This window comes from Eretmochelys imbricata, chromosome 8, assembly GCF_965152235.1.
Source record: "Eretmochelys imbricata isolate rEreImb1 chromosome 8, rEreImb1.hap1, whole genome shotgun sequence".
In the NCBI taxonomy this organism is placed as follows: Eukaryota; Metazoa; Chordata; order Testudines; family Cheloniidae; genus Eretmochelys; species Eretmochelys imbricata.
In genome coordinates, this window is record NC_135579.1 from 56474498 (window position 1) to 56489853 (window position 15356).

At 41.3% G+C, this 15356-nt stretch overlaps 1 protein-coding gene across 1 annotated transcript in view; it reads left to right on the forward strand.

Moving 5' to 3' along the window:
* HMCN1 (hemicentin 1) overlaps positions 1 to 15356 on the forward strand; it is a 323326-nt gene that overhangs the window by 110414 nt on the left and 197556 nt on the right. Inside the window, exons 7-11 of the mRNA XM_077823933.1 lie at positions 660 to 780; positions 1363 to 1626; positions 3816 to 3960; positions 9516 to 9637; positions 13345 to 13620. Of these exons, the coding sequence (XP_077680059.1) occupies positions 660 to 780; positions 1363 to 1626; positions 3816 to 3960; positions 9516 to 9637; positions 13345 to 13620 (928 nt within the window). The remainder of the gene's footprint in view (positions 1 to 659; positions 781 to 1362; positions 1627 to 3815; positions 3961 to 9515; positions 9638 to 13344; positions 13621 to 15356) is intronic.

Here is a 15356-nt window from a genome sequence, read left to right on the forward strand (position 1 = left end):
GAATGCCTGTGGCTGTAAACGCCAGAATTTAGCTTTTAATATATAATATCAGCTGATGTACACTTCTTATTCATATAATTATTGGATATTCAATGTCCATGATGTTTTCATCTGCTTCATTGCTAAAGCTTGAGTGATGTTTGTTTAAAAAGAGCATTTATTGTCTAATGAAAATATAAGGGAAAATATGTTTTCTTGATAAAGGAAGTAAACCCATGAATTATGGGACATTATTTACACTAATTTATACTAATCTTTTGCTATCTTCTGTTTGTTTGTTTGTTTGTTGTTTTTTGCTTTACAAATTACCTGTATACTTTATAACTGTCTAATCTTGATTGCTTTGCTCAAACACGTCCCCCCATTGGAGTCATGCAACTATGTCCAGCAATATTTGGCCTCATGTGGATGCCCACCATAATATGCCCTACAGGCATATTGCTTTCATTCAGTCTTTCTTTTCACAAGTACTAAATTCAGAAGGGTTTATTATCTAGAACAAAGGCTTTTAAATGGTTCATTTTGTTTATAACATCTGATATCTTCTTACTCCATTTTTCATGATACTTAAAGTCTAGTGAGCTCAATGAATACTACAAAGGACTGCAAAGCTTGAAGTGCAAATTGCTCCAACAGTGTTTCAATTCAATATTTTTCAGACATCCAGCAGTGGAAGGCACTCTGTTCGTATAACAGGTCTCAGTACTATTGATTTTCGAGCTGGTTTTTCTAGAAAGCCAACCCTAGACTTCAAAAAAGCATCCAGCAGACCAGTGCAAGGTCAGTTTGTGCTCTGTTTCTACTGTATTTAATTGTTTGGGGAGGCCGTATGCTCAGTCCCTAGGGAAGAAATATATACTTTATGTTGTTCTCTATAATTAGGCCTCTGCTGAAACTCAGACCATCATTGACAGGTTCCGAAGGGAGCCATGCCCTGTCCTTCATTCCATTCATGGTGTCATTACCTGTTGTGCCCCATGATACTATGCTAGGCTTGTGTATTAGAGTTTTTATGTCTTATAAATCCCAATGTTTTTATTTCTGGTATGGCTCAGAGTTACAGCTTCCCTTCTTTTACTTTTAGAGACTGTAAAATGTTTCAATTTGGCCCCTCGACGGGAAGGGGGGGAGGGAGTTAATGAGGCAGCTTTATAAGCATCTGTTGGAAATTAGTAACTGAATCCTAAATAAAGCACATCATGTTATCAATGCTAACACACTGTTTTGTGTTTCTTAGCAGCTGGTAGAGAGTGCTTTAAACTGAATTGTGTGCATTTACTCAGGGGCTGAAGACACACATCTATAGAGTTTAACCTTTTCTTATGTTTTGTTAACACTTACAATATATTTCTGTTTTCATAGGAATACCTACCTATGTGCTGTTGAATACAACAGGGATCTCTCTTCCAGCGAGAGTTGACCGTCTAGAACTTCTGAGTATCACAGGGGAGCTTCTTAAGACAATGCCTGTGAAATACTATCCTGATCGAAAACCCTATGGAATATGGAATATTACTGACTTCATCCCACCAAACGAAGCCTTTTTTGTTAAAATAATGGGATATGACAAGGATGATTATCTCTTCCAGAGAGTGTCAAGTGTTTCATTTTCTAGTATTGTTCCTGGTAAGATTTATTTTATTTTATTTTACTTGAGTGAACATTTATTATGCCTGAATTAATGGAATGGATGACTTATGTTTTTTTTCTACTTGCCCATATAATGAGGAAAACTTGTCTTCACCCCATTGCCTACAAAACTTTCAAGTTGATACAAAGCAATCTGAGCATCTTGGAGGATCTACTAAGGAGAATTTTAGTCAGATATTGAATTTCTTGTAAAGTAATCTAACAAATGTTGAAACTACAGCTTGCCTTGTCTACACTGAAATTTTAACATGAATTTTCCCAGAGGGAAGACAAGGTCATGGAGAGAAAACATTTGAATAATAGAGGAAGATACTGTATGTAAAGTAGTGTGTGGGGAAAATTGTGTTCTACTTTCACATTTAAGAGCTTGCCAAACTATTCAAGAACTGCCAATTTTTAAAGAAAAGTTTTTCTACACAATATTTTATTGACTTAATTTCATTTCTATTTTCTAGGTAAAAATTTCTCATTATAGAAATAGGTGTGAGGGAATTAAGAAATAAAGCTGCCACTACTAGCAGTTGTTGCTATAGAGCCAGAACTAGCAAGGAAAGCATATTCAGGGCCTGATCCTGAAAAGTGCTGCAAACCACCTGATAGATGCTTGGGCCCCTCAGATCCCATTCAGACAAATAGGAGCCAAGGACCCTCAGTAGCTACTCAGCATGCTTAAGGATCAGGCCCTTATTGGGCTTGTCTTCTCTAGAGTTTTTAACCTAGAGTTAATTGTTAGGTAGTTAACGCATTTGCAAAGGCCAGTAAAAACTCTAATATAGACGTATCCGGAAATGTGCTAGCAATAAACGTGTGTTCTTAACATGAATATAATCCTTGTGTAGACAAGGCAAGTTGGAGTTTTAATTGGTGTTAGGTGGCTGAGGTTAACCCTAAGGAGGAGTTTATGGTTTCATCTTGACCAGCTAAGGCTATAACTACACTGTAAAAAGTGTGTGTGTGTGTGTGTTTTATGTCGATTTAGCTATCTACTACACCTTTGATTAGCTACATCAAAGTAAAAACGACAGTGCTTTCTCTTCGGTAGGATTTTACATTGAGATTGCTAATTCGGTGTAAAAACATACCTTTTTTACTATGAAGATATAGCCCAACAAGTGTTGAAACTACACTGACGTTTCAACATGAAGTAAACAGGAGTTAAGAACACACTCTTTCCCAGAGTGAAGACAAGAGCATGGAGAAAAAAAAATAGCATAATAAAGAAAGATACTGTACATTCAGTAGTGTGGGAAAAAATTGTAGTGTTACTTTCACTTGTAAGAACTTTCCAAAGAATTCAAGAGCTGCCATTTTCCAGACAGACATTTTTCCACACTTCCTGGATTTTTTACTTAATTTCTTTTCTGTTTTGTCGCTCTTGAGATTCTGTGCTGAATTGCTTCTCCCTGGGTCCTAGGTTTGATTAGGATTTAAAGGTTCAATGTTAGATCTTGTTACCTAGATAAACTGTCTTGATCTAAGTAATGTCTTCTAAAGCTCTAGTCAACGCAAAGCAAATTTTACTTTAGCATACGCTAATCCGACAGAGTTTAATTTGGTTCCCATTGAAATCTGTGGGAGTACTACCACTTCAGTGGAAGCAGAGACTGACCACTTCTGAAGATTCCAATTTAACTCCGCCAGCTTAAAACATACTAAAGTACAGCTTGCCTTGTCTTGATTAGAGTTTAAGAAGTTGGTTAGGCTGTGCTAGCTAACATGATCTAATATAACACCTTAAAATCTTAGCTTCACCTTGGCCTTGTCTAGGCTAAGGGCATTTCTACACTAGAAATGCTACTGCAGCACAGCTGCAGTGCTAAAGTACAGACATTTACTACAGTGACAGAAGGGGTTCTTCCATCACTGTAGTAAATCCACCTCTCCAACAGGTGGAAGCTAGGCTGATGGAATAATTCTTCTATTGACTTAACTGTGTCTACACCAGGGCTACGCTGGCTTGAGTATGTTGCACAGGGCATGACATTTTTCGCTGCCCTGAGCAATCTGCTTAAGTCAGCCTAACTTTCTAGTATAGACCAGCCCTTAGTGTCTTGATAAATCTGGACTTTAAGGAAAAGATTGTTAGCGTATGTATTAATCACAATGAATGGAGTGTAGGTGAGTAGCTGCTAATAACTTGTTTATGAATATTTTGCTTTCTGTAGATGCTCCAAAAGTTATAATGCCCAAGAAAACTCCAGGATACTACCTGCAGCCGGGGTATATATCTTGCCATGTGGAAAGTCTTATACCTTTTATTCAGCGCTTCAGCAGAAATGGAGTAAAACTGGGAATGGATCAGTTCTTCAAGTAAGCAGTCATTCCCTAACATAATTTTGGGTATTTAAAAAAATCAAAATTAAACTTCAGAGCAGCTTTTGTAACTTTATTCTTGATGATTTTTATTGTACTTTGTTCATAATGGTGAATGTCCATTTAAGGTGGGATTTTCCAAAGCTCTCAGGACTGGCCTAACTCAGCTCCCACTGAAGTCAGACCTATGTAAGACAAAACTTACATTGTAACCATGTTAATGATTTTTTTGGATCAGTTGTGAGAATTTAAGCAAATAACAAAGAATAACAAGCAAATAACTGCATGAGGAAATCAAGATTGTATACTGTTGTGGGTTTGGGGTGTGTGTGGGGATGGGGGGAACACATTTTCTGTTTGTAGGTGGAGAGATCATATGGTTCCAGCAGAAATCTATGTGCTTTGCTTTATTATGCTCCAAGGGCTATATCATTCTCTTCTTTGGGAAAGCTTCCACGGAATACATCACAAGGGTCTCTGGACTCTGTCTACACCACCACCATGCAGACTGCAGTTACAGGGAATAATACAGTCTCTTTCTCTGTAGAACAATCCAGGAACAATGAAATAGTAATCAAACAAGCAAAAAACCAATAGTCCCCAAGTCTAAGAAAATATTTTCTGGAAAACAGTTAACCACCATCCCCTCTTTTAAAACACCAAACCTTTCAGAAGAAGAATGAAGACCACATTCTATAGCAACTATACTTGATAACAGAGCAAATAAATTCTGAAATCCTCCTGTAAATTCTTGGCAGAGTAAAATTCTGCAACCCCATTTTTTATGAGGTGCTATTTCCATTTAGACATCCTAGGTACATACTTCTCCTGCTCTGTAATTCTCTTCATACTTTAAAGATCAAACATTATATTTTACTTCTTATTTTTTTCATAACAGGTACCAACCTGCATTTTTAGTGATCATGTTACTTATCTTTAGAATGGAGCTGAATATTACATTAACTTAACAAAATATTCTTCAAGACAAATGCTACTGAGCAAGATGCACAGCACTGGTGCCAGTTGGGGGCACTGGTGCCAATAGATGCCCTTCCCAAGGTTTATGCACTTTCTCAAAGTTCCCTAGACCTCGGAACGGGGGGAGCCATTTCCTGACAACTTTAAGCAGTGGTTCTATACTAAATCAGGACAGCTGCTACTGGAGCAGTCTGGTGTGGGGGTGGGCAAACTTTTTGGCCCGAGGGCCACATAGGGGTTGCAAAACTCTATTGAGGGCTGGGTAGGGAAGGCTGTGCCTCCCCAAACAGCCTGGCCCCCACCCCCTATCCGACCCCTCCCACTTCCTGCCCCCTGACTGCCCCCCGTAGAAACCCCAACCCATCCAACCCCACCCTGCTCCTTCTCCCCGACCATCCGCTCCTGGGACCCCTACCCCTAACCGCCCCCACGGGACCCCACCCTCTATCCAACCGCCTCCGTTCCCTGACTGCCCCAACCCCTATCCACACCCCTGCCCCTAACCGCCCCCTGGGACCCCACCCCCATCCAATCCACCTTGCTCCCCGCCCCCTGACCACCCTGCCCCATCCAACTTCCCCCTGCTCCCTGTCCCCTGACTGCCCCCCGGAACTCCCTGTCCCTTATCCAACCCCCCCATTCCCCACCCCCTTACCATGCCACTCAAAGCAGCATTGTCCGGCTGGTGCCAAACGCACTGCTGCGCTGCCATGCAGCAGTGCGCAGCCCCGCTGCCCAGAGTGCTGCCCATGTGGCAGCATGGCTGCAGGGGAGGGGGTCAGTAGGGGAGGGGCTGGGGGTTAGCCTCCCCAGTGGGGAGCTCAAGGGCCGGGCAGGACAGTCCTGCGGGCCGGATGTCCCCCACGGGCCGTAGTTTTCCCATCTCTGGTCTAGAGGCATGCTTGTAATGCCACTGAAATTTGCTCCGGCCACCCCTCTATACAGATAGAGGGGAAGCCAGGACAAATTTCAGTGGATGGTGTTGCAACCTGATACACAGAGTCACAGTACCACTAAAATTTGGTGGCGGGGCATCCACGCCAAGTGGTGTTGCGACCTGGTGCGCTGGGAATCTGTTCTTGGGCCGTGGAGTGCTGGGGGGTCACCAAGAACTGAGCTCCTGGCACCACTGCTCATGCACTGTGTGGGTAAAAGAGAGGGGATACTCCCTCACTGAGAAAGACCTGGGATCCCTGCAGTGGGAGGAGGGGAGGATGAGTAGGGGTTCCCCCACGAAATATCTGAATTGGTGCCATTGATGCACAATTTAATTGGTTATTTAGGCTGCTATTTGGTGTGATTTACTAGTACTGAAGTTCCTTACCGAACTGGTCGATCTTCAGTTATTTATGAATGGTTTAACTGTATAATTGGGCTGTACTACTGCACTTCATCTGATGAGTTTTATTTTATACTTTGCTGATGATCAAGCTACAGCTGTTTATTAAATGGTTGTTTATATGCTTGGTTCATGTATTTGCATATGTTGTTGATCATGAGAGTTGTGTATTCTGGCTGTAGTATCACATTAGGATTAATATGAGTTAAAAACATTTACAGTGGACATGCTTTAAAAAGTTAATTCTGGTTCTAGAGATATTAGTGGCTCTAGTGTTATTCCACATTTTAAGTGTTCGGAATATTGCTGGAATCAGAAATATCTCTAAAACTGCAATGAATTTTAATGTTGTGGTGCAGTCAAAAGAGCTTGCTATGACATTATTGGCAAGTCACTTACTTCTTGGTATATCGGTTTCGTAAAAGTAGCACTAATAAGGCTTACTCATCTTTGTGAAACACATTGAGATATATGGTTTTCTACATAGGAAGTATGAAGTATCATTAACTATTATTTTAGCTGAAGGAGAATAGAGTGGTGAGGGACTCAGAGTAATGTACATTCAAAAGTCTGATGTTTTGTCCAAGTGACTCTTGGTTTGAAAAGATGCAGGGGAAGACTTTCAAAGGCACAAATGGCAATTAGGCACCTCATTTCAATTGAAAGTTAATGAGCATTCGGTGCCTAACTGCCATTTGTGCCTTTTGAAAATCTCCCCTGTGTTGTATAGGACAGAAACGTTAAATGGGATCACCAAAGAATATGAAAACTGAAAATGAAATTTGCAGTTTTGGCAGCAAAGAATGCAGCCCTGAGCCCATTTAGTAAAAGCTATGCAATGTAAAGCCACTGATGTTTGTGGTTCAGTTAGCTAAGTCTGTATCCTAGTCAGCCAAACACACAGAATACATTCCTGAATGGATGCGAGAACCTATTAGCCCACATTTTTTCACAAGGACCCACTAGTACCTGAGTACAATGGGGTTATTGGCTAGCTCAACTAGGATAATTGTACCACCTCAAAGTGGTGTATTCAGATAGATTGTGGCATGGCCAAGGACTGTCTTGATGTCTGCTAGCACCTGGAGACAGGCACAGTACGTACAGAAGGTACAAGGAATACTGTGCAGTGTGCTTCCCTTGTGCCCATGAGGCATTCTGTCCATGTTCACTCTGCACAGGCAGATTGAGGTTCCACATCTACTTACCCTGAGGTGCTCATCTCCACCCCACCTTAGAGAAAGGATGGTACTCAGCCATCAGCGTTTGCAGGTTGTCCGATGGAGTGTGCTAGCATTTCCTTAACTGACGAAATAAGCATCTTAATCCACAAGTTACATGTTGTTGTTTTTTTTAAAATTGAATAAGTAAAATGTGCAGTAAAGTAAATTAAAACAATCTGAGAAAAGGCAGGGCCTGATGTTGAAAGGTGCTGAGTACCAAGAACTGACATGGACATTGCAGGGAGTTGGTCAAATTATACTGCAAGCACATATTATACTTTTTTGCCAGTTTAAGTTTTTTAAATAAACAGGCATTTGTGATAGGATAACTTAAGGTGTATAAGATAAATTTGGAAACAGAAAAGGAGCAAGATTTTTAAAAACGCAGTTATGTATATATTCCTTGAAGAGCAATTCTACTTTATATTTGGGAGAAGCATGCAGATCTCTTAAATAAATGTTCTTACCATCTCCTTGCTGCTAGAAGTAACTAGCGTTTCCATTGCTGGCAGTGCACTGGTGAATGTCTTGGAACAACAGCTCTGATATGTGAGTTTGTAATGAGCATGGGGTCAGAGGGAATAAGCAGAAAGTCCAAGATCACTTTGCAGGTGTTATCTGTGGCCTAACCTTTTGTGCAAACAGATTCTACTGCCTCACAATGCTGAAGCACTGAATTTTTTACTATAATACCAAATTAAATGTGGCCTTATTTTGTATCTAATCTTTTTTTCCTACTGTATCCCAAAACATGTTATGGAGTTAAGTCAAGATTTTGGGCAGATAAGGGAGAGCGAAGGTAGTGGGAACACTAATACACAGGTTTCCCATATTGTGGAAGGTGTTTCCCAAAGGCATCTTGATCAGTCTTGTCTTCATTAGATATATTTACTTACTGAAACAACAGATCAGAGTCAGCAATGGGATACAGAATTAGAAGATGATTGTAATACTTGCACCATATCGTGCCATACAAAGTGTAGCTGCTGAATCTTAAGAAGACATCACAATTTCTTTAAGAAGCACACACAGTAACACGATGTAGTTAAATTTTTACTTCCTTTTTTCCCCTATAGCATTATAAACGACAAAGGTACTATAAACCAGCAGCTTTACTTGTGATGTGTTCTATGGGCAAAAGCAGGTGTTTCAAGAGCGTTCATTTGATTATTTTACCCACATCTGACTGCAACTTCTACCAAACCCAACTCTCACAGACTTTACTTACTGTTTTCTGTATCTTTCTGTATTTACACTTACTGCTCCATTTGTTTCAGTGTGTGTGGCTGGTAAGCTGACATGGAGAATGCTGAATTACTATATTTGTTCCTGGTCCTACTTTGGGGTCAAAGAGCCTTCTGCACACAGACTCACCACGCTAATCTCTTCATTCAAGAGATAGGGAAGTGCAGAGATTGCTCCATGTGTGTCTCCATGTGGGCACAAGGTACTCCAAACCAAAGCATGAGGTGCAGAAAATGTGAGTGAGACTCCATCCCTCACTGCACTGGCCCTTGGAGCTGACCCACACATGTAGAGGGAACCAGTCTGCATCATTGTAAGGGATGGTGCATTCTGTACATACTTTGCTGATAAATAATCAGTATAACAGTATTTTGTACTTTCTTCCATTTAAAAGAAATCTGAGGTTGATCCAAGAGTAGAAATAGCTGAGTGAGCGACAGCAGTTTTGTATTTTATGATGTGACTACTTGTCATGGCTTTTTTTCAAATGTCTCCATGTATGTATTATGTAAGGAATGCATGCCTCTTAATACTCATAAAAGTCTAATCACTCCCCTCCCACCTTCTTATTTAAATCAGACTCTAAAAACTGCATGTAATATAATGCATAAACAAAAGGGATTTAAAAAGGGTGTGCTTTTTCCTACATATGTGAAATTTTCATTAGCCTTACTGAGAGTCACATGCCAATCAGTAGGAAACTAGACCCTTTAATGCCCTTCTCTTAATCTCTTTCAAGCAGTTACAGAGGCTTTATCATTTTACAGAGAATCATCTAGCATGAACTGGGAAATTGCCAAGGTCTCCTTGTCTGATGAAGGATATTATGAATGCACTGCTATTAGCAGTGTGGGCACTGGACGTGCTCAGACATTTCTGGATGTGTCAGGTAAATATTGTTTACTACTTCTGTACTAGACTTCTGAATTAGACTACTAAACTCTAAAGTGCTGGCATACAGTCATTTTTACTTAACAGAAAGTAGCAACATTGGGTGGCATAAATTATGGCAATCCAATTCCAATAAAATGTTTTATGTTAATGTATGTTCTTTTGTTGCCAATATATCATGTTTCAAAACCTTAATGGAAGCATTTAGGACCCAGTATAAAGCATTTAAATAAATTCATCTGTGTTAAGTAAAGTGCCGTTGAATTCTTTCTAACGCTCTTCCATGAAGTCAGTGGGATTTAAGCACATGTTTAAGTTCTTCCCTGAATAGATGTGAGCTGCTGAATTTCTTTTGGAGGCACAAATTGCAGCCTGAGAGAATCCACTCATATTTTTTTTTGTCTCAAACCTTAGCGATTACACTTTTAACTCCGTGACTGTAGGCACAAATCAGATAGCTGTGAAATTACAAAGATTTGCATCTAAATTTAATTTCTACTTCAGTTTTAAAGCAAGTTCCTAATGATTTATTGGAAATCTGGAATTTTTTGTTTATTAATTATTATTATGTATTATTATGTATTATGTATTATTTTATTTTAATTCCTGAAAGCATTATCAAGAAATAATGAGATGAAATTAAATAAAGGAAAAATTAGGTTGAATGTAGAGACACGCCTTAATAATGAAATTCATTATATTGTGGAACATTGTCCCAAATAAGTGGTTGAAGGCTCATTACTTGGGTCATTTAAAACTGGGCCAGACAAAAGCACTAGAAAATATATTGTAGGAAACAATTCTTGTTATGCATCATTCATATGGGTATTCTTGTGGAAGAAAGATTCCATGTGAATGTGAATTATTATATCTGTTTTGAACTGTGCAGTTGGGATGATGTAAGGAAGACACTTTGAAATCCTTACACATAAATATTTGAAACAAAATTTTTTGGATTTTCTTACTCCCAGCAAAGTAAACTTACTCTTTTCAAGTATTTTCAGTTTATCAAGATATCACAGATCGTCCATTTTTGTCAACTGCTGTCGGAAAGGTACTGGAACGATCTCAGCATTTTCAACTTCAAGAAAAAGCAACATTTGCATTTGTTTTTTCCTGCAAGTATTAAATCTTAAAGTGTCAAATAGCTTGTTAGTTTGTGCAGACATCTTAAATAAAGGGCCAACAAAGGCAGGTGCACTGAATGTGAGGAATTTGGTTCTAGGTTTGAACAAAACATTGGTAAGTACTATGTGTACATGAGGTCAACAAGAGATAGTGTGTCCTAGTGGATACAACACTGGACTGGCGTTCTAAAGACCTGGGTTCTGTTCTTGGCTCTGCCTCTGGGTTGCAGAGCAAGTCTCTTCCCCTCTTTGTGTCTGTTTTCCCATCTGTAAAATGGGGTAAAGATACTGATCTACTTGGTAAAGTGTTTGGATATCTACAGATGACAAGCATTAGATAAAAGTTATATATACATGTCAAAAGGTGGAGTAACTTACCAAAGATATGACTGTGTGTGCATACAGACACACACACACGTGAATATATATATATTGACAGGGTGCAGGAGCAAAACTCAGTCCTTAGTAAGCAACTCTGGCTTTCTTTCTCTTGCATGGGTGATCTGTGATAGGGTGGTGGCTATAAGAATGACTGCTGCTGGGGAGCCCACGGGGACCATACTTGTGGGAAAGCAAGGCTCCAGACCCAGGTGCCAAGGGCTTTTGAAGAAATTCACCACTGTGCAGAGAGCTAGCCCAAGGCCTGTGCACATACTGTGAGATCTTAAATGAGCTGAATGGCTGGCTCTCAGCACTAGGGTGACCAGGTGTCCGGTTTTCAACTGGAACACCCGGTCGAAAAGGAACCATGGCGGTGCTGGTCAGCACCGCAGACCAGGCCATTAAAAGTCTGGTCATTGGTGCTGCCTGGCTAAGGCAGGCTAGTCCCTACCTTTTCTGGGGGGGTTGTGCCTGTGGGCGAGAGCAGCACGCAGAGCTGTCTGTGTGCCTCCACGTAGGAGCCGGACCTGCTGCTGTCCTCTTCCAGGGCGCAGCGCGGTCTGCGATGCCAGGACAGGCAGGAAGCCTGCCTTAGCATCCCTGCTGCTTCGCTGACTGGGAACTGCCAGAGGTAAACCCAATCACATGCCCCAGCACTGAGGCCCCCTCCTGCACCGCAAACCCTTCATCCCCGGCCCCATCCTAGTGCCCCCTCCCAGCCCAGAGCCAGCACTCCCAGCCCAGAGCCCTCACCCCCTCCCACACTCCAAACCCCTGCCTCAACCTGTAGCCCGCCCCTGCACTTCAAATCCCTTGGCCCCACCCCCCAATCCTGGAGCCCATTCCTGCTCCCCAAACCCCTCATCCCCAGCCCCACCCCAAAGCCTGGACCCCCAGCCAGAGCCCTCACCCCCTCCCACATCCCAACCCCCTTCCCAAGCCCAGTGAAAGTGAGTGAGGGTGGGGGAGAGTGAGCCACCGAGGGAGGGGGAATGTAGTGAGCGGGGGGTGGGACCTCAGGGGAGGGGTGGGGAAGGAAGCGGGGGAGGAGCAGGGCTAGGGTGTTCAGTTTTGTGTGATTAGAAAGTTGACAACCCTACTCAGCAGAGGGATGAATTTTTCTCCTTTAACAGAGAACTTCTGTTTGGTTGTCTTTGCTTTGCTAATTGTAATCTATTGAGTGCAGTCATATCCTGGTAAGTTACTCCACCTTTTGACATTTGTGTCACACTCAGTCCATTATCCTCTGCAGATCTGTATTTCTGTGTTTAAGAACAAATGCCACTGGATTTAAACAAAAGAAGTATGGAGCAAAACCCCAATAAAACTATATGAGTTTAAATTTCCTTTCTCGTTTGCATTTAAATCAGCGGTTCTCAAACTTTTGTACTGGTGACCCCTTTCTCACAGCAAGTCTCTGAGCATGACCCCCACCTTATAAATTAAAAACATTTTTTTGTATTTAACACTTATAAATGCTGGAGGTGAAGCGTGGTTTGGGGTAGAGGCTGACAGCTCGTGATCCCCCATGAAATAACCAAGTGACCCCCTGAGAGGTCCCGACCCCCAGTTTGAGAATCCCTGATTTAAATATTGTCTCTTTTACTCACGGATGACTCAACAAGGATCATTTGACCTAATCTGAAACCATTGTGTGTTTAAAATTCAATCCAGTTCAAAGTTACTGAGTTTGCATTCTGCTGAGGGAGAAGTCAGTGGTAAAAAGGAGCAGAACGGGGAGTCAGAAAGAAAACAACAAAATATGGGGGGAATTGCAGCATAGAATGGGCACTGATGTGAACAAAAAGAGACTAAAATCCATTAAAACTCAAGTTGAGACTAACATCTGAAGAACACAATGATAATTTCAGAGCTGTTTAGTGGCACTGGAAAAAGCCCATATGTACAGTAGTGTTATCTTGAGGGTAGCTCTTCAGTAATCTCTTTTTCACACAGCAGCATGTACAAATCTAGGACCTGATTCAGATCTCATTGAAAGGCTCCCTTTTGGTTCAGTGGGCCTTGGATCAGACCCCAGTGTGCTGGCTTCAGTGCTGTGAAATGAAACTAAGTATTAAATAACCCACCGGTATGCCTTTTTACTTCTGTTACTGCTGTGTTATCATGGTTACTTACGAAGTACCTACAAGTGAGCCTAATAGTTTCTGAATCCTTTCTCTTTATTCTTTCCATGTAGAGCCCCCACCTGTGGTTCAGGTTCCTAATAATGTCACAGTCACCCCTGGGGAGAGAGCCATATTGACCTGCCTAACCCTAAGCACAGTGCGTTATAATCTCACCTGGCAGAGAAATGGCAATGATCTGAGGCTTGTGGAGCCCTCCAGAATAAGGATGATGAGCAATTTGTCTTTAGAAGTAAAATCTGTAAAGCTCACAGATGCTGGCGAGTACAGTTGCACTGCTTCCAATGAAGGTGGATCTACTGTGGCTTCTGTCTTCCTCACAGTACAAGGTAACAAAGAAGATGCATGTTAATCTTCTTTTGAAGCATATTTTTTTTCTTTTTCCTCCTCCCCACCTTTTTTTCCCTTCTCCTTGTTAACAACTTTGCCCTTTGAGCAATTTGGTAAAAGCCTGTGGAAACTGAGAGCTCCCCCCAAATAAAACAAAACAAAAAAACACAAAACCATGTAGAAAGGATATACTTTTTTCTATTAAATTTCAGCGTTTTTCCATAAGGGCAATTGTTCGAGGCCATTGAGGGGAGAAAGAGAAGCATTCTTACAGTTCCCTCCCCATCCCTTCATGGGATTTAGATGTTCTTCCTAATGTCTATAAACCAATTGGGAGGCTTAATACAATTACTAAATGACTTCTGGCAGGTTTTCACAGTAAAGCTAAAGAGGTTTGCTGCTGTCTCAGCAAAATATTTCATTTCAAATCACTTATATATGAGGTTGATTATATCAAATAGATTGGAATTACATTTTGGCTGGTTTTGGTATTGCTAACTGTTTAAAACATGCCTGGGATAACCTCTCAGATGGTTTAGACAGGGTCAGTTCAGTTGTTTTCTTTTGAGTTTGATGAAAGATGCTCGGAATATCACTAATAGGTAGTAAAACTAAACTGCAGCTGAATGTGGCTATCTGCAGTTTGCAGTGTTGTAGCTGTGTTGGTGCCAGGATATTAGAGAGACAAAGTGGGTGGGTGAGGTGGTATCTTGTTTTGGACCAGCTTCTGATGGTGAAAGAGTCAAGCTTTTGAGCTACCTGGAGAAGAGCTCTGTGTAGCTCAAAAGCTTGACTCTTTCACCAACAGAAGCTGGTCCAATTAAAAATATTGCCTCACCCACCTTGTGCCTGCAGTGACATCCTCCTACTTTCTTCTGGAGTGCGTAATCCACTTCCAGACACTGAAATATATTGTGTATGGAAGCTGAAATGGAGTCATGTGGTGTCATATTCTAAGGTCAACTAAATTTTAGAAATATTTTGGACCAAATAAAGTACCAAATGTATAGAGTTGCAGTGTTGATCCATGTCAATAAATTACATCAAATACAGCACTCACTACTGGCTTATCTGTGGAATAACATGCAGAGGGAATCTACTGGGAAGTAACCTTGTGCTTGCATGTCTCTCTGGCCTGAATATTGGGCAGCAGAAGAATGAAGCTGGCTATATATAAAGGGATGAAAAAATGAATCTCATCATTAATAACATTGTAAAGAAGGAAATTTAAGGCCACGTCAACATAGTGGGCTGAATCCATGCTTGGTGAAGTCTTGCGGAGTTACACCAAGGATGAATATAGCTCCTTAATTCATAGTAAAGCACACTATTATAGAATGTGACAGGGTCGGGCCAGATGGCTATAGGAGAGTAATAGAAGGCAGATATATTAGCCCCAGGCTAAGTAGGTCCCTTTTCCCTGGGTACGGTAACAGGGAAGGTTCCAGAACAATCAGGAACTTTCTGGAGACAATTAAGACAGGCTGATTAGAACACCTGCAGCCAATCAAGAAGCTGCTAGAATCAATTAAGGCAGGCTAATCAGGGCACCTGGGTTTTAAAAAGGAGCTCACTTCAGTTTGTGGTGTGTGTGTGAGGAGTTGGGAGCAAGAGGCACTAGGAGCTGAGAATGAGAACGTGGACTGTTGGAGGACTGAGGTGTACAAGCATTATCAGACACCAGGAGGAAGGTCCTATGGTGAGGATAAAGAAGCTGTTGGGGGGAGGCCATGGG